At 44.3% G+C, this 19,478-nt stretch overlaps 2 protein-coding genes across 2 annotated transcripts in view; both read left to right on the top strand.

Moving 5' to 3' along the window:
• Window positions 1-229: 229 nt before the first annotated feature.
• On the top strand, window positions 230-15,806 carry wdr1 (WD repeat domain 1). Its single transcript, XM_036551634.1, has 15 exons — window positions 230-254; window positions 1,351-1,472; window positions 1,759-1,849; window positions 2,584-2,731; window positions 4,321-4,501; window positions 6,422-6,499; window positions 6,906-6,986; window positions 8,558-8,791; window positions 9,224-9,311; window positions 10,093-10,249; window positions 11,621-11,708; window positions 12,293-12,403; window positions 13,292-13,465; window positions 13,558-13,702; window positions 15,099-15,806. The coding sequence occupies exons 1-15, from the start codon at window positions 239-241 to the stop codon at window positions 15,203-15,205; spliced, it is 1,821 nt and encodes a 606-aa protein (XP_036407527.1). The 5' UTR covers window positions 230-238; the 3' UTR covers window positions 15,206-15,806.
• Window positions 15,807-19,112: 3,306 nt separating this feature from the next.
• slc2a9l2 (solute carrier family 2 member 9, like 2) overlaps window positions 19,113-19,478 on the top strand; it is a 141,224-nt gene continuing 140,858 nt past the window's right edge. Inside the window, exon 1 of the mRNA XM_036551263.1 lies at window positions 19,113-19,184. The gene's annotated coding sequence lies outside the window, so the exon portion shown is untranslated. The remainder of the gene's footprint in view (window positions 19,185-19,478) is intronic.

Raw genomic sequence — 19,478 nt, forward strand, 5'->3', positions numbered from 1 at the left:
GCTATCCAGCAAACGTCATTTCCTCGGTAGGCGAGTGAGCGCAGGTCTGCTGAGGGCGACAGCTGCTCGCGTCGGAGCCGACTTTACTATATATGGGCAAAGGCAAGCAAACCGAGCGCGGCGCTGGCTTCCGCGTTTGTGCGATTAGGAGAGTCTAGACCAGCCGGTGACAGGGACGCAACAATCGGGGAGGCTTGCTTTGCCATTCATTCGGAGGGATTAAAACAAAATCGCAAAAATGTCCTATGAACTAAGTAAGTCACGGAACGTGCGGCGAATTTAGCCGTTTTGCTTTGCTCGGCTTGCATGCATTCAACAGTCGATGTCCTGTTTTTTTATGTTTCTTGAAACAATTGGTAGCTAGCTAGCTAGCTATTGTGGAGTCGGTGTAGAAAACACCCAGCTAGCTAACTGGCTATCGTCTGAACAGCAACCTCGCCCATTGCCTCGTTTGTGCCATAGGTATCGTTTAGAGAGTCCAGGTAACTATTTCCAGTTTCAGTTGCTAACTAGCGATAACCTAGCGCTAGCCAAACAGTCATCGGGCAAAACATCCTCATGTTTGATTCCTTTCTCTCGGGGAATCTGACGGATTCCCATGCATAGCGGATTCGTTTTAAAGTAGAAGTAGTTAAAACCATCGCCATTTCTTCCGATGCGGAAATATGGGAACGCGTTGTTATGACATGACAGATTGAGCAGGGGCGCGCGTGATTTAACTCTGCAAGCACTCCGCATTTCAATCACAAATGTTTTTTTTTTTTTAGGAAATTCGCATGGTTTTTATTGGGATGAGCACTGGATTGCGTTCGGTTCCAAACATTTTTTCCTAGACAAGTTGTGTGTAATTATGAAAGTCCACCACCCATTGTACATATAGCCCGCTAACATGCTAGCTGCAACCACCCACTAGCATTATTTTACTGTATTCCACCTATCTGGAATAACGTTGCTAGCGTGCTAGGCTAGGAGTTTTGTTCGATATAACCAAGGCCCAGAATCCCAGTATTGTTTCTAAAATATCCTATTAAATGTAGCGCTGTCATTCAATATGCATGTAACTCGATTTCATACTCCTCGTTTATGATACCTTATTTAATATTAATAGCTTACCATCAGCTAACTGTTTCCTGCTTTGTAATATTTGTTTTTCGAGAAACTATTCAACTAGGAGCCAAGTTTAAGGCAGGGTTATCTGAAAACACACAACATTCAGTTGAACTATACCTTTAAAGGCAATTGGGGAGCTAGATATACTTTGAATGCACTTCTGTTTTGATGGTGTGCTAAGATAACTATTCTCACGATGATTAAGGCGTCTGCTGTCTTCCTTTTCCCCTGCGTACACAGAGCAAGTGTTCGCCAGTCTCCCGCAAATGGAAAGGGGCGTTTCCAAAATCATTGGAGGTGATCCCAAAGGAAATAACTTTCTCTACACCAACGGGAAAAGCGTCATCATCAGAAACATCGATGTAAGCTGTTTTTTTTTTTCTCTCCATACACTCCCGGTCTTTCTTAAAGCACCTACTTCTGTGTATCTACAAGCACGTCGTTCATTGTTTCCTTAAAGCGGTATAACGGTTCCTCAGTAAAACAGAAGAAAAGGTTCAGTGTTGAGCTGGCGGAGTTGGGAGTTTTACCAAAACCAGTGACCTCAAACGTTTCTCTTTGTTTTCAGTCGTTTAGGCAGATAATTGTTCAGTTCGTTCAATCTACAGCTGGAATCTGACATGAGATTTTGGTCCTGTGCGCCCACAGAATCCTGCCATAGCCGACATCTACACGGAACATGCTCACCAAGTTACTGTTGCCAAGTACGCTCCCAGTGGCTTCTACATCGCTTCAGCAGGTATGGATACGATGCAGAAATATTTTGCCCCAAAAAGCCTTATTTAGGGCATCAGTGTGAAGCATAGCTTGAGAACTGGACTTTTAACATGCAGTTTGTAGGTTTAGTTCTCAGCTGTCACAGAGAAAGGTACTCGAAATGGATTGAAAATATGGAAATGGAAATGGAAGAAAATATCCAGTGGTGCAAATGGATTGTAGGTAAAAATTTAAGCTGTGTGAGTTGCGTTGAATGATTCAGTCTGCAGTTGGAATAATTAAAAAAAAAAAGATAGGAATGGTCTTTAAATGTACCTTCCTGGCTGTTGACCTTTACTGATTATACCTGCTGCAGGATATTAGTTAACACACTTAAACAGCAAATTCTTTTTTTGGGAGGATTTATACACTGTTATTATAGTGTTATGCATAGATATGTTACAGATTGATATAACAGTACATATTAAACACATTAGTTCAAAGATAACTATGTCATTGTCCAGTGTTGGTCACTGGTGCTGCTCAGGTGTCCAACCAATAAAAAGGATAAGGTTTCCTTCATCAAAATAATATTTGGAAAATATCACCTTGTATTTTTTCCCCTTTCAATTACATGAAGTGAAAAATGGAGAATGGTTTTAACATGTTTGCAGTGTGTGGTCTTCACCAGTGGCGAAATCACAGGCTGTGTTAAGGCTGCACTGAACGAAGTCATGCATGGTTGGAAGTTCACCTGCGCCTTTTTCCCTTGGTCAGATGTTTCGGGCAAAATCCGAATCTGGGACACCACCCAGAAGGAACACCTGATGAAGTACGAGTACCAGCCTTTTTCAGGCAAGGTCAAGGACATCGCCTGGACTGAGGACAGCAAGAGGATTGCTGTGGTGGGAGAGGGACGAGAAAAGTGAGCTTCCTCCTCCGCTGTGAGGAGCACACAGTTCCTGCTTCAGCTTTTCTTCACTGGTGAAGGGATTGCCCTGAGATGACCCCGAGTCTATACGGAGTCTCACCTAGAATTATGATAGAAGTGATATTAGCATTGGCGTGCACAACATTGAAATGGTTCTTGTTTGTTGAATGTGAACTAGAGGAGTTTCATAAATGAGGATGTGAGCTCTGTGTGTGTGTGTGTGTGTGTGTGTGTGTGTGTGTGTGTGTAATGCTATAAGTAGAGTGTCATTTTCGACAAGATGTAGAGATAAGGTTTAGAATATCGCAGTGGGTTTCCCTTATTTGTCGTTATTTGCATTTAAAATGGACACAACAGTGTTCATACAGTTCATGAACAAGACAGGATGACAAAAACCTCTTCTTACAAAAGTATGCACTTGTTTCATGCTCAAAACCTCATTATGAAGCACTGGAAAATTCAGGCATTCCTTTGGTTCCAAGGTATTGGAGCATGTACTGAAATACAAACCTTCACAGAATATTCAGTTCTGGTTTATTGTCTTAGCTGCCCTTGTCTAGTCCAGTCCAGTGTGAAAATTTGATTAGCATTCAGGTTGTGTGCAAGCTCTTCACGTTTCATTTGATCAAAGCAGAGAATAGGTTGCCCTGTAAAGACCAGAAACCAGAGGAAGAAACCAAGGTTACTTTGCCACTGCATGTTAACATGCCTAGGATAAAACTGCAGGCTTTCTTTCATGGACAATGGCTCTCTCTCTCTCTCCCCTCCTCTCTCTGGAGAGGGAAAATTACCTGTTACCTGAAAATTACTATGCTGTCCTCTACTACCCCTTTTCCACATTAGAGCTGAATCCAAAGCTGGCTAACCCAATACAGTGTGATGTTCTGAAACTGTAAATGCATGATGTCACACACTGAGTGCTGGAATCTGCTCAGATTTAGGTGGCTCCCGGACTTTGCGTGTAGTCCAAGGGTGAGGTTTTTGACTGGATATCTGCCTTGTTGTGTCTTACTTTTAGTGTATGGCAGCTTGTGTATTTCTCTATCCGCATTGGTGCTGGTTTTTAAGTTGGCCACCAACAGTAACCGGAGAGGGCTGAGCTGACACAAGTTCGAGTGACAAAACAGACGATGGGAAAGCAGCTTCTGAACAGCCTGGTTCCTTCCCTACAGTAGAAAAGGGACAGGAGATCTTTAAGATTCTCCCGCAGAGAGTCACTCAGGGTCAGACCGTGATGGAATCTATTTTAAGAGCCCATGCAAGTCACGGATCATCAACTATAACTGTAAACATTAAAGTTCCTTATATAGTGAGAGTTATGCAGTTAGTTTTGGTTTGGTGTGTAGTCTGAATTGTGCAGTGGTTTCTATTTCATGTACAAATGAGTGTATAGTTTGTGGTTAGTTATTTAGTTTTCTTTTTATCCGCTGAACTGTCTAAAATGGCAGTTATTTCATTCTTGGCACTACATGGGTGCTTTCTGCTGCCAATCAAAGCTCTCTTTTGGGAGGGGACATGTTAAACAGTGTTAGACAATGCTTGCCTCTGCTCGGTAATGATTCTTCTCTGTTCCAAACGGTAAGGTTTGGGGCTGTGTTCCTCTGGGACACAGGCTCCTCTGTGGGAGAGATCACCGGACACAGCAAGATCATCAACAGTGTGGACATTAAGCAGACGCGCCCCTATCGCATGGTGACCGGCGCTGATGACAACTGTGCCACCTACTTTGAGGGACCTCCCTTCAAGTTCAAGTTTACAATGAGTGTGAGTACTGTCTGTGTACCAGAGGGGCAGTGTGAGTACTGTGTGTGTACTGCCCTGAGGGTCAGGGTGAGTACTGTGTGGGTACCAGAAGGGCAGGGTGAGTACTGTTTGTGCACTGCCCAGAGGGGCAGGGTGAGTACTGTGTGGGTACCAGAAGGGCAGGGTGAGTACTGTTTGTGTACTGCCCAGAGGGGCAGGGTGAGTACTGTGTGTGTACTGCTCAGAGGGTCAGGGTGAGTACTGTGTGTGTACTGCCCAGAGGGGCAGTGTGAGTACTGTGTGTGTACTGCCCAGAGGGGCAGGGTGAGCACTGTGTGTGTAACAGTGGAAGTACTGTCTGGTAGGTGGGCATGCATCTGTTTAGCATGGATGTGGAGCTTGGGAGAGGACTGGGAAAACATTTGTGTTCAAGCTGTTTTTACTGTTAAATGTGGGTTCTTAAATGTTCAAATGTATGCCTTGGAAAAGGTGTGATTCCAGTGTGAACTAGAAATTCTTTAATACTTTGAAGTTTTTTTTCCTTTTCCAAATAACAATGGAATATACCACCCTGTTTATGTATTTAATACATATATTTTCTTGACCTGTGTTTTTTAATCTCCACCATTGTAGCCATGCTTATCCACCTCTGCTGTTGTATGTGATTCAGTGTAGTGTAGGTGGGGTTTACCTAAATTACTTCACTATAAAAACTATTTCATACTGAATTCAAGTTTAAAAGAAGCCTGTAGAAGTACTCCACTTCTAACCTCTTATGCAACCGGCTTTGGTCGGGGGGGGGGTGTCTGTTTTTGCAAGAACTCCTGGAATGTGCACAGTGCCTGGACACGGTCTGCGATCCAGGGCCGGCCATTACCGCAGACGGTCGCGGAGCGGCCTGCTCTTGCTCTGCCTTTGCTTTAACCTGTCTCCGCTGGGCTCAGTTTCAGCGCGCAGCGCAGATACTCAGGGGCTCACACGGTCAGAGCTGCTGCTACAGGCGCATACATTTTAGCAGCTTCCTGTCTTCTGTTTCAAATGGTTGTGTCCAAAGCCTTACATAAAGGCAAGTCCTCATATTCTGTCTGTTAACTGGAATTGAATGTAGTGCATTTGTTCCTTTGTTGGTCAGACTACAGTGCCCCACCTGCATTGTACGAGTTGCCTTTGGATGTGGTAGATACGGTATTCAGGTTGATGAATAATGTAATGCAAGTTTGGACGGCGTTCATAACCTGTTAGCACTTGCCACAGGGGTCGTTTAGCAGGTTGTAAATTTGCCTGGCTTGCAGTTGCTGGAAGTCTGAAAGGATCTTCTGCTAGTCATGCAGGACAGAGCAGGCGGTGATGAGCCATCTCGCTCTTGATTAATGATCTTTGCATTCTGGCATCCCCTTCTACATGTCTCTGCATGGTCTAGTGATTATTATGGCATTTAGCAGATACCTTCATTCAATGACAGTACATGAGGTGATTATTGTCAGGTACATTAGCATGTTTTTTTAAATGAAGGCACCTATATCTGAGTCTGAAGTTCAGTTTATCATTAATATTATTGTTCTCTTTATAATTTATAATTACGTTATTTGGCAGAAGCTCTGTACAGTGATTTACAAGGACACTATTACAACATGTAGTATTGCATGTCATAATAATGCTAACAAGAGTGTAAGCAAAAGAAAGAAATGATTAAAAGAAATGATAATTATAATTTCAGCAAAACTTCAAGCAAAGGTCTGTCCCAGAAGACCACACCTATTTGGCCTGGCTGATATTGCAGAGAACTCCCGGTGATGCAACAATGAACCGAATTTGCATGTGCTCTCCAGTAGGGGGCAGTAGCAGGACACTTCCTCTGTGTGAACGGTGTCACTCATTAGTTGGATATATGGTCCTTATGAAGAGGGTAACTTTGGCCGCTTCATGTCTCTCCCCCCCCAGGACCATAGCAGGTTTGTCAACTGTGTCCGCTTCTCTCCCAACGGGAACCACTACGCATCAGCTGGAGCTGACGGCCAGGTGAGACGACCTGCTTTTCCTGAATCATCTCCATGTAGCTCAGGAGGTGGTTTCACCGATACTGCGTGGTGGAACCTTACTTTCACAATAGACCTTAAACGATAGCCCGTAAGCTCGTGGCAGCCTTGGTCTGCAACAACCCTTGGACAGCCCTTTTTCCATAATCATAATTTTTTCCATAGTCATAAGGCTAAAGTTTTTTGATTGGGTAGGACACATGTTTCTGTATGTATGTTCTGCATGCTTGCTGGCAGTTTCATAATCACTATGGAGACCGAACATAGAGATTACATAATGCCTCACACCTCTCCCACAGACCGTTCAGCTGGCAGTTCACTGCCAGCTCCATAATCGACTCCCACACAGTAAAGCCAACGCTGTTTCCTCCATTCTCTTTGCCCACCAGATCTTCCTCTATGATGGAAAGACGGGAGAGAAGATCGACACTCTGGGCGGTGCGAAGGCCCATGACGGGGGAATCTACGCCGTAAGTATCCGGTGATGTCAGATGGTTGCTAGGGGAATATGGGAATTCGGTTTTACAAGGTTTCACTCTGTGAAAGTGATCAAGTACATTTACACTGTCACTTGGCAGACGTTTTTATCCAGACCTACGCAAAATGCAAAGGTAGAAGTGCATGTCATAAGGCCATAATAAGAATAAACAATAAGAATAACAGAATGACAGCACATACAGAAAAAACGGACCACATCTGAACATTTAACCATCCGTCACACAGTGCTTTAACTAGGGTCAGCCTTAGTACTACAACATAAAAATAACAGTAGGAAGTCAGTAATACCTAACATTAATAATACAAGAAAATCGATTAGGAAGTGGAGCCAGAACGCAGTCTCAAGCGGCGGGCCTTCAGTCTACATTGGATGATGGCCAGCAACTCTAAAATAAGGGACCAATAAATACTACCTTGCCCTGAACTCATGGCTGCTTGGATGTTTTGCCAGTATTTGCTTTAGATGCTCTCACCTGAGCTGAGCGCTCCTGGTGAAACGGGAGACTGCATCTGGCCCGAATGGAGTTCCGGAGTTCTCACACCCTCTCAGAATGAGGGTTCTGCAGTTGGAAAATTCCGTCACAGGAATGACCCTAGAGCAGTAACCATCCTGTAAAACTGAAAGCTTGCATGTCTCATGGTTCCTGTAAGTGAACCAAAATGATGTCTTCCTTTACAAAGTACAACATTTTTTGTGGGTATGAAAGTCTTTCCTCCTTCCTCTTCCTAAAGTGTGTACACAGTAGCCATTTCCTTATTTTTAGTGTCTCACGTGATGTAGGTGACATTTCTGTCCAAATGAAGTCTGTCCCTATGCTCTTTTTTATGCTTCCTGTACAAGACAAATGAGCTATTGTTTGGCCACATATTTTAAGTTAGTTTGGTGGCAATGGCATCCATCCTTGTTAGACCACATTAGAAAACTGGGATTTCCATGTCAAGGCATGTAGTTGTAGTTCATGGCAAAGTTAAAATGACGACTTTTTTTTTTTTAATCATTCAGATTGCACTGGTGTACATGACTGGATAGTAGCAGCTCTTTATGATGAAATGTAGTGACATAATCCATCTTCATGGATTGGTATTTGTCCTTCCATTTTGGTGCCTATCAGAGCTAATGCTAAAATAAGTAAATGAGTTAGGCCTTCATCACTTGTGCATGTTGGACAGAGGGTGGGATAGAGTGGTACAATGGAACTTTGCCTGAACTTTAACAGTTTTTACCAGATTTACCAGATTTTATAAACTAGGTTCAGAATGTATGAGTATGATTGATTGATTTTCCTGTGTGTCATTAATTCCAAGCATTTCTAATCCATCAGGTTATATTCTTGATGATGTGGAGGATGTAATTGAATTTTTGACAGTGATGTATTTCACTTGTTAACTTTACAGTGAGATTCAACGATGTGCAGAGTTCATTACATGTAGGCAGAGTAAGAGGGGATGGGCTTAAAGGAAGCAGTGTTTGTAGCGTGTTCTTGTGGGGACAACGACGATGATGATGATGAAGACTCATAATCTCTAACCTGTGTGTCTCCAGGTGAGCTGGAGTCCGGATGGCTCCAAGCTGCTCTCCGCGTCGGGAGATAAGACGGTGAAGCTGTGGGATGTGGGCAGCAATTCGGTGATCACCACCTTCAACATGGGCAGCGATGTCACAGACCAGCAGCTCGGCTGTCTGTGGCAGAAGGACCACCTGCTCAGCATCTCCCTGTCCGGCTACATCAACTACCTGGACAAGAACAACCCCGACCGGCCGCTGCGCACCATCAAGGTGAGCTCCTAGGGTTCAGGGGGGTGAGTTAGGCAATCCTCCTGCAGCTTTGGTCTATGTGCTTGCACGATGAAGGGTTTATAATACATTTGTTGATGTTTGTAGCTTTGGTCTGTACACATTCACCATGTAGGGTTTGTGCTATGTTTATTCATATGAGGTGATAGGGGTGAAGGATTTTCAATTTTCAGTGTAGTTAAGAGGGAAAATTCGGGGGAAAAAAAAAATTTTCTTTATATCAACAGCTACATGATTGCTGTAATGGAAAGCTCCTTTCTTCTCCCTATGTTCTGTATGCACTACTGTGTTTTTGTCCAGCTGAAACACTTCATGAATGTTACACCATTTTTAAATGAATGCAAATGGTTGTGATTGGAATTAATCGATTGTGTAATAATTACTTTGTATATATTTTTCCTTTCTTTGCTACAGGGACACACCAAATCCATTCAGTCCTTGACTGTGCATAAAAATGAGGGAAGGTCCTACATCTACTCCGGCAGCCATGACGGCCATATCAATATCCTTCCTGCTTATATATACACTGGGAACCATTTCCTCCCAGTGGGAGATAAACAGCAAGCAGGACTCATAACACCACGCCCGTTTATGGCCACAGGCTATGGTGTTAACAGATGTGTACAGATTAAAGTATGAGGTGCTTTCTCTCTGAAGGCGTTGGGCTGATCTTTCTGGAAGAGGCATGCGTTTTGATGGTGCTATTCCGTTTTTTTTTTTGGTCACAGATTGCACAGATGCAGCTTTTCCTGCAGTTCTGAATTATTTTAAAAACCCATTCACATTCAGAGCTGGGAAGGAAAAGAAAATCAGTTTTTTTCAATCTGTAGTGATGAGTTCCATCTGGTCATCGAGGCCCTTGTGTAGAAAGCACTGCCCTGCAGTACAAGGGTAGTAATAGCCCTACAGACGCTGCAGCCTTCCAGGACCAGGGTAGAGTAGCCTTACAGGCATGCGGCCCTCCAGGATCAGGGTAGAGTAGCCCTATAGGCACTGCAGCCATCCCGGATTCGGGTGGAGTAGCTCCGCTGTGGGATGTGATCCTTGTTTATGGATATCATTCTGCTGATGCTTTTACAGCTTCTGTGATGTTTTACCACGTAGGTGTTCAGTCTTAGTGCTTGGCAGCCCAGCCAGTTGATTTAAAGATCAGTGGAGCCATTTAGCTTATTCAGGTGATTTAAAAATCGGTGGAGCTGAGCAGCTTGTGTATGAACCAGCAGCTAGCTGTGCTGTGTGTTTTCTCCACCCTGATGTTGCATTCCTTAACCCCACCCCCTCACATTACTGGGATGCCGAGACCGGCGAGAACGACAACTTCCTGGGAAAGGGTCACAGCAACCTGGTGGCCAGGATGGTGGTGGACGAGTCGGAGCAGCTGGTGTCCTGCAGCATGGACGACACCGTGCGCTATACCAGCCTGGCCAAGAAGGAGTACAGGTGAGGCAATCCCGTCAGCCTGAAAAGTCAGGTGAGGGCATGTACTCCGTGTGGTAACATTACATTACAGCTTACACTGTGCTAGCCATTTTGCAGTGTGTGCTCTGTGTGGGTAAACGCCAAAGACAGAGGAGCACCAAGGTTTCCATGTTTAATAAGAGACAGACCCAACATTCTTAAACCAAGAAAGGACTTTTACTTCACAGCCAGCTGCAGAAACATCATCATGACACAGGGTTCACAGCATGCTCGAATGACAATGCAGATGAGCTCTCTTATACAATTAGGGAATCCCCCCTTGGGGTGTGAGACAATAACCCCTGTCCTAACTGCAGGCTGGGGAGTGGCAGTGTTAAGGCAAACACCTCTGTCCCCTCCAGAGTGCAATGACACGCTGTGTGATTGATGTCCACCAGTAATGAACCATTAAGAACAAGATGTTAAAAATGATGTATTTCCTCCACACAGAGCAGTCTGTTTTCTCACAACTGTGTTTGTTCTGCTGTGATGGTCCAGTCAGCTCTGGATAGCAGCTTCACGCAGTATCTGCTTTCCCGAGGCTGTGGACTAATTTCCTTCCGTTTGCCCACATGGTTTGGGTTTAATGCTTTCGCCAGTTCCCTCTGAGGTCTTACTTCAGCACTTCATGGCCATACGGTCCTAAAAATGTGCTGTACCAAATCAATTTTGATGATCTTTAAAAGTGAAACTTACGGCAGTTGCAAGCTGAAAAATGCTCATGTTTTCTTTTCTAAAGGACCGAATGAGCTCGGTATTTTCTCCTGCGTGTCTCTGTGGTACAGTAACCGGGCCTGTCTGAGGTCTTGCTGACGGTGCTTTTCAGGTGATTTATTACACAGCAGAACCTCAATAATTTCACAGAGCTGCTGCTGCTGCTCTCCTTTGGAGGGGGAAAAAATAAAACCCTAAAAATAAAACATCTTTGTAGTCCCTGTTTTCTGTTCTGAAACGATGGTACTATGAGAGTGAGTGTGCAGGCCTGGTGGAGCGTACAGGTTTTTCCACTGTAAGTGAAATCTAAGGCCTGCTGTGATGGAGAGCCGATGCTGGGGAGGATTTTGTGAGGATCGTGATCGCCTCAGATGGAGACAGATGGCACTCTTTCCCCAACTGAGTCCTGTGCTGCTCTCCTTGTGACACTCAGGAAACACCCCTGAGTCACTCAGAAGGCCTTCAAACATGCTGACTGAGCTTGCATTACAAAGTGTTTTAAAACCTGCTTGTAACATGCTTATCATTATTAAATCTCAATGTAGGGTAAAGTGTAGGGCATTTAGATCTTTGTTTGCTCCTTGACTTTATTTCTTTTCACTGACGCATGTGATTCATCATGTGGGTTGTCTCTTGCAGTGCTGCTGACTTGGTGAAGATGGACATGCAGCCCAAGTCTGTGTCTGTGGGACCAGGTGGCTACGCACTGGCTGTCTGCATCGGGCAGGTAAAGCCATCACACCCCCCTTCCCTTTGAACAGATCTGGGTGCAAAGGACAAACGGCCATCGGCCTGGTTCTGTTGCCCTCCAGTGTGTAGCTGCAGGTGTGGATGTTGCTGTGAAAGTCGTTTCAAAGTGGTTTTAAATGGGCCATTGGCTGAAGACCTATCTTTGAGCACAGCATTAGTCTATGCCTGTTTGGTCCTTTAGTACCAGATTTGGAAATGAAACTGCTGATGTCGGGAGAAGCGTAAAGTGGGTCAGTCTGGCTGTGCTGTGATCTTTATCTTAAACATGCATTTCAGATTCAGTTCAGATTATGTGTGTTGAAATTTTGGCCCCTCGCTTAGGGTGAATGAGTATTTGCCTGCTTCCAAATAGCCCTAGAAATGGTTGTGTCCATCACACACCAACATTCTCACTAATTAAATGACTGTAAGAATGATCGGCTCCCCATTAAGAAAAGGCAGTACCTGCATTTCACCAGTAGATGGCTAGAAAAAGCATAAACAATGAAATCCACTGCTGAACAAAGCCTGTTTTTGCTTTGAACTAAATTGATCTGTGTGTCACTGTGTTTGCATGCGCAGCTGGTACTCCTGAAGGATAAGAAGAAGGTGTTCACCCTGGATAATCTCGGGTACGAGCCGGAGGTGGGAACCATTCATCCTGGGGGCGGGACTGCCGCAGTGGGAGGAGCGGTAAGTCCTGTCGACCAGAATGAGGCAAAAGTGCCAATCACGCAGAAGTAGCTTTTCCTTAGGCCCCCTTTGTTTGTAATAATGCCGTAAACAAGTGTCTAATGTTTGTGCAATAATGCTGTCAAACTGGAGTGGCAGTGTAGCATAGTGGTGAGGAGCAGGGCTCGTAATCAAGAGGTTGCTAGTTTGATTCCCAGCGGGGGCGCTGCTGCTGTACCCTTGGATAAGGCACTTAACCCACAGTTGCCTCAGTAAACTTCTAGCTATATGAAAGGTTACAGTTTTTACATGTTATCCAATGCAAGTTGCTCTGGATAAGAGCATCTGCTAAATGGCACTGTCATGTAATGTAAAGTAACAGATTATGGGTTGGCATAGTGCACAGTGTCTTAAGGAGCAGACAGCAGTCGCACACACATTCCATTCAAGGTTGTATTTGAATTCAGAGATTAGGCTGGGATTTTTATTTTTTAAATTTTTATCAACACACATGATTCTCATGCTCAAAACATGCTCAAAGCAGAATTCACTTCTGCCCATGGAAAACCTTACATGTGTATCCCTTGTGTGTGTGTACCATGGCTAGTGTTCACATATCCCAGTTAAATCAGAGACAAATTGCAGCTTCCTTCAAAGCAGACAGAAGGAACCTGTAATTAGCTTCAAAGGAGGCAATTTATTAGATAAATGTATAAATAGTATGTGGGAGTATTCATTTCTGTTTGATTGATTGATTGATTCATTCATATAATCAATAAACAAATAAAATGATGAATGTGCGTTTGACAGAGTTGTCAGTGAGCTTTGACAGCATTTGCACGCACGTGGTGGACGTTTTGGACGTCCTGCTCGCAGTCACGGTTGGGTGTGTCGTTTTGTTCGTTTCAGGACGGGAAGGTGCGTCTGTACTCCATCCAGGGGAACACTCTGAAGGAGGACGGGCAGACCTTGGAGGCAAAGGGACCTGTCACTGACGTGGCCTACTCCAACGACGGGGCCTTCCTGGCAGTGTGTGACGAGAAGAAAGTCATCACCGTCTTCACCGTTGCCGACGGATACGCAGTATGGCCGCGCTTTTATACTGTCCCGGTCTGTGGAACAGTGAGCGTGAGGTCTGCAGGCGTGTGACCGGTTTCTCTCTCCCTCCACCTCAGCTAAAGAACGATTTCTACGGGCACCATGCGAAGGTGGTCTGCCTGGCCTGGTCGCCGGACAACGAGCACTTCGCCAGCGGCGGGATGGACATGTTGGTCTTCCTCTGGACGGTGAACGACGCTGACAAGAGAATTAAGATCCCAGGTGAGGGAGGGGAGCACCTAAGGCCTCCCCCCGGCAGCTGCTTTAAACTGTTCAAAAAGACCACAGCCCATAAAGTGAGTGAGGCTATTAGCTGCTCTCTCCGGCATTGGCTCATATCAGCCAGCCAAAGGACGTCTGTACGCTCAAAGCCCTCTGATTGGTTTAAATCAGTGGGTTACTGTTGGCATGTAATGGCTCCGCCCATTTTGTGGTTCATGAAGCCTCTGGATGCTGTCACTGTTTAAAACCTCCCTCTGTAATCTTAGCCAAAATGAAGAGGCGCCACGGCAACTGCCGATGGGAAGCGATACCGTGGCAACAGAGGACACGCGGTGTCAGGTTTCACGGGGGGGAACCCCATACTGGTACTAGGCTACCAGGCCTGCTGGTGTCAACCTTTCAAGTTGGCACATGCAAAGTCATTTCTGATGTCATTTTTATTTTCTTAAAAACCCTATGAACAAACAAGCATGGATCATTCTTATATGGAGGCTGTTAGGTCCCAAACATCGATCCTAAATCATCACCCACAAGAAAAGTTCATTCACCAATGCAGCATAAGGGAGAGTGTCTCGGCTCCAAGTCTCTCAGAATGATAGTTTCTACAGCAGAATAGGGAACCCAGCCCACGCCATCCATTGGCCCATGTGACAGCCTTATCTTTCTTACTTATTATTTATTATTTATTATTCTGCTTGGCCATGTCCACAGGACACAGTGACAGTGTCACTCCCCAGGCTGAGTACCTGTATTGCAGCAAGTTACTTTGGAGTTAAACATGGCACCGCACTGCTCTAGCTGATAGTGCTTTCTGCTCGTCTTACAACTGACCTACTCTTTTGAAATTAATAATATATTTGTTTTATTTAGTGAACATTCATGCAGGGCCTGTCTGATAAGCCATAGTAAAAGTGATTAAATATTTATTCATTCATGGCAGTTAATGCTATTCCTTTCGGCATGCTCATCAGTCTAATGTTTTTATTAATTGATTAATTTATTGAAGAGGGGCCAACACAATGAAAACTGTATGCCAGCATATCAACTTATCGGATCCATTGTTCTGTAGTGTCTTTTTTTAGCCAAGGCTGGTTACCCTGACACCAGTCCCTGGGTTTGCTTTTGTTAAAAAAGAATGGAACAGAAAGAAAGGAAAAGAAAAAAGAAAAGAAAGAAAGAAAAAAAAGACAAATTAAACCCTAGAAATCAGTTCAGTGTTGATCAACTGCCCATACATTAATAGATGAAAAGATAAATTTACAACAGATGCTGCTGTGTCATGTCTTAATCAGAATGTTCATCAATTTGTTGTTTAACCCCTGAATCAGAAGCTGCTGTGCTGTGACCCCCAATCAGAACACTCACCAGTATGTTGTTTATTTCACCGCTCCTCCAGATGCCCATCGGTTGCACCACGTCAGCAGCCTGGCCTGGCTGAACGAGCACACCTTGGTGACCGCATCGCACGACTCCAGCATCAAGCAGTGGACTGTCAAATTCTGAGCAGCCTTGGGCCCCCCGGACCTTCAGGGACTAGAACTACTGTAGAAGACATGGCATTTTCGCTCACTCAATCTTCCCGTCTCTCTCGCTGGTTCCTGTTCTCGATGGCCCCTGAATCGTCACGGTGACGGGCGGGGGGAAACGGTCATATCTAAACACGTATGCTGTATTTTTGAAGCTTTAGTCGGTTAACTGTTTGCACGAGAAACAAACAAACAAACAAACAAAAAAATAGAAGCACTTAACATTATCTCCGGAGCTTTTAAAGAACCCTCTCTACGCTCGACATTCCAAAGGCAGTTGCCTTATCTCAGTTCAAAAGGAAAGATCTGTCTATGTGCTTATTTCTCTGAGAGATGTATGTTAACATTGTATGCGGTGGGATTTAGTTTTTGCCTCATTGTGTGACTACAGGACGTTTCTGTATCATCCAGAACCATCATTATGACGGAGTGGGTGGGAGAGGAGGAAAGAAACAGGAACTATTAAAAGGTCTGATGGAAATGGAGTGTTTTCAGTGAAGCTCCTGTATCCTACATATGATTCACCATGCCCTTGTGTATCTCACTTTTTTGTTGCCTCCATTATTATTTTTTTTTTCTTATGGGTGAATATGATTCATAATAATAATGATGACAAAAGGAATAATAATAATAAAAAACATTTTTATGCATTTCAAGCCAATCTCCAGTCCATCTTACACAACTCCATGACTGTTGCTGAAGTCGCTTCATGTTTTGCTTTAAACCCCTGCTTTCACACTGCGTTTTCATTGCCCAGATTAGTAGAGGCCTCAGGCTATCCCATTAGGATAAGCAGTCCTAGACCAGCCCCAAACCCTGTTCTGTGAAGCCTCTTCCTTTCACTCTAACAACTGCAGTCACAAAATGTGTACGTGCGGCTGGCGGTCCACCCAGCCCAGGCCTTCTGTCCCAAATTGTGCCGTCCCTTTTCTGTCTTGATCCTACCCCCCTGTAAGCAGTTTATTAACACCCTGGTAAGTCCCTGGAAAGTCACCCATACCAGTTTGCCTGGTAAAAATCGTGCTGTCAAAGAGCGGTCCCCAGCGGAGGGCTTAATCCTTTATCCCTGTGAAATCCTGTAATTAGATTGCGCCGTGGAGCCCTGCTGAGAATCGGCCTGCTTTATATGCTGCTTGGGTGGGGGGGGGTGAGGGTGGGGGCGGGGTTACTGGCCACTCCCTCTCGGGGAAACGCACTGTTTTAATTTCCAGCCCAGCATGTGGTAGCACTACTAATGTTAGTGCCCCTCACTCATTCACGGAGTGGCTCCCCTGGCAGCACAGGGCAGTAATTGCGTTTTACCACTAGAGGGGGATAAAGGGCCTGAAGTAAGTGTGGTGTTATGAACCATGAGCCATTGAACAATGTTTTTTTTTTTTTTTTTTTTTTTTTTTTTTTTTTTTTTTTCTGGTTTTGTTAGCCCGTTTGGTTGAGGCTTGGTTGAGTGAATACAGTTAAGTGTCGGAAGTGTGCTCAAGCTGCTGTTGCTGTTGCTTTGGTCCATGTGGTAGTAGTAGGCACTCAAGGTTTCTGTGTGCAAACCTGTGGGTAGAGCTTACAGGGTTGTGTACTCCATGTGCTAAAGTTCTAAAATCACTGTCCATCACTCACCTTCTTATCAGATCTTACCTTATTTGGTGCTAACAGTTGCACATCTCATGCACATTACTTTTGCTTAACTGACTAGATGGTTAAGGTTAAGACTGTAGGTGGAAGTTCCTTGTTCAAGGGTGTGATATCAGTGGTATGCATAGGATTCGAACTCATAACTGCCTGGTGATTAATGGGAAGCCCTGAACATGTGGGCATCCAGCTGCCTTTAGTGCAAAGGAGATGAGTACGGTTCCCTGTTCCCATCCTCGGAGGATGGGGAGTTTACCCGTAATAAAACGACATCTGCAGACAGGGAGAGGGATACCAACTGAAGCGTTTTCCTGTCACAGATAAGTATCTAATGTTACAGTGTGTGACTAATTCATGACAGAGTCACCAAGGCCACTTTGGTTTCAGGAGAGCTCGGCTATTTTAAAACTCTCACCGACTCGACAGCCTTATGCTCGGGCTGCAGTTCCAGGAAAGTCCCAACCTTTCTTTTTAAAGCTCTAATTCATTTAATGGGGAGACAGTGTGTTTCAGTCATCTTTATAATCGATGGGGGAAAACCACATTACCATATGAAAATGTCTTCAGTTGATTTTCAGCATGTACTGTATTTAGCTACTTTTACACTATAGCCTCTAATTACTTATACTTTATTTCCATCATAGAAATATAAACCCATCCAACATGTATTATGTACGCAGTCATCGGTCTTAACTAATTCTCCAAGAATAAACACTTAAAAATTGTACCCAATATTTTGTTGATAGGTGAACATGCTCCTGAGGATTCTTACAAATTTTGCGAAACACTCCCCTCACTCCCTTTCCCATGTGTTACCTGTGTTACCTGCATTACCTGTGTAGAGGCCAGATTGTTCCACACCTCTCCTGACATTTAAATGCACCATTTATGCTGTAGGTGTTTCAGATGACGGAGGTTCGGACGTGGCTTGTTCTGAGCACAGGTCGAGCCCTGAAACAAGGATTTGAAAGCGGCCCTGTCATCTGTCATGAATGATAGGGACAGATCTGTGTTGCCCATCAGGGACGGGGGTGGTTGGTTGGCCAGGGTTTGCTCGTAGCACTGCTGGTGCCTAGCGACTCAGGGGGATCCGCTTGTCCTCTGCTCACTGTCTGCCCCCCTGGTGCATTGTGGGAATTGTAGTGTGAAAGGGAGTGGCACTGGCTTGCTTGTGTATGCATCCACTGTGGATAGTCTACAGATCATATACCAGAACTTTGAGAGCTCAGCAGTTACTGGTTTACAGCCATGTCATTCCACATGCCATGGTAAAGTCTCTCAGCCATTTCCATAGTGTTATTTTTATTATCCTGTTTTTTTTCCCCATGTCACTTCATTTGAGGTATGCGTTGTATGGAAGACACACTGCTTTTGCTGTTATTACTTTCCCAAATTGAATCCACAGGAAATATCTGACCTCGGACAGGACAGACGTGTCTTAATTTCATTCAGTAGTGTCATGTCTAGGCTCTTTGTATCGAGTCTTAGTAAAGCTGTGTAAATGGATAATATGTAAAATTGTAATATAAAAAAAATAACCTATGTAAGTCACTCTGGAGAGTGTCTGCTAAATGGCAATAATGTAACGTAATTTAGTGAATGTTCCATTGCTTAAATCTTTCAAGCTTTACATTCACTTTGCTCATGTGTTGATCCAGATCTGCATTACACTATTGTCATTTAGCAGACACTCTTATCCAGAACAACTTACATATGTTACAATTTCATCCATTATAGAACTGGATGTTTACTGAGGCGGTTATGGGTTAAGTACCTTGCCCAAGGGTACAACAGCAGTGCCCCAGCAGGGAATTGAACCAGCAACCTTTTTTTTTTCCAAGCCCTGCTCCTTACCACTACACCACACTGCTGCCCTACATGCCGGTGCAGAATCCAGAAAATTCCTTTTCCTCATTGTCCCACAGTTGCTACAGAGACTGCCTAGCAGTTAACTGAATAATGTTGCTCACAGTCGCCTGTTGGAGATCACATGACAAATAGTAACTTTTTTTTCCCAGCAGATATAAGTCACCTTTCCCTTCATTACCAAGTGCTGACTCTTCAGCCTAGGCATGTGCTAAAAAGTCTTCCCCTGGCTGGAGGCCCGAGCACCACACAACTCCAGAGATTCTTCTTCTCCCACTTCTATGTGGGGAACCAGTAAAACAGGACGCGTGAGGCAGGATTTTTTTTTTTTATTAAGTTATCCATTAGATTGCCATGTGATGATGGTAATGCTATTACTGTATGATTGCTTCTCGCTGCCGGCTTTGTGGTGCACGAGACTGTGAGGTTCTCGTGAAGAGAGTTCCAGGAGACTCGGCTTTAGTGCGGTAAGTCCCAGTTACTGTAAGTTTCTTTATTCTTTTTTCCTTTTTCTTAATGCTTTTTGAGTTTGGAATTTTGACACAGACGTGATTCTTACTGTTTGAGCATTCCAGCTTAATCCTTCCTTTCATATTCTGCTTCAGGTTTTAATCTGCTTGTGAAATGGGTAAAACTTACAGAAATGGTGGTGTTGTTCTTATAGTGCATCTAAAGGTTGTTGTCTATGATTCTAAGTACTTATTAAGTAGTGCTTATAATAGAATCATAGACTAAGTAAGTACTAAGTACTAGCTGAGTAG

Source organism: Megalops cyprinoides, chromosome 18 (genome assembly GCF_013368585.1).
Source record: "Megalops cyprinoides isolate fMegCyp1 chromosome 18, fMegCyp1.pri, whole genome shotgun sequence".
Taxonomy (NCBI): domain Eukaryota; kingdom Metazoa; phylum Chordata; class Actinopteri; order Elopiformes; family Megalopidae; genus Megalops; species Megalops cyprinoides.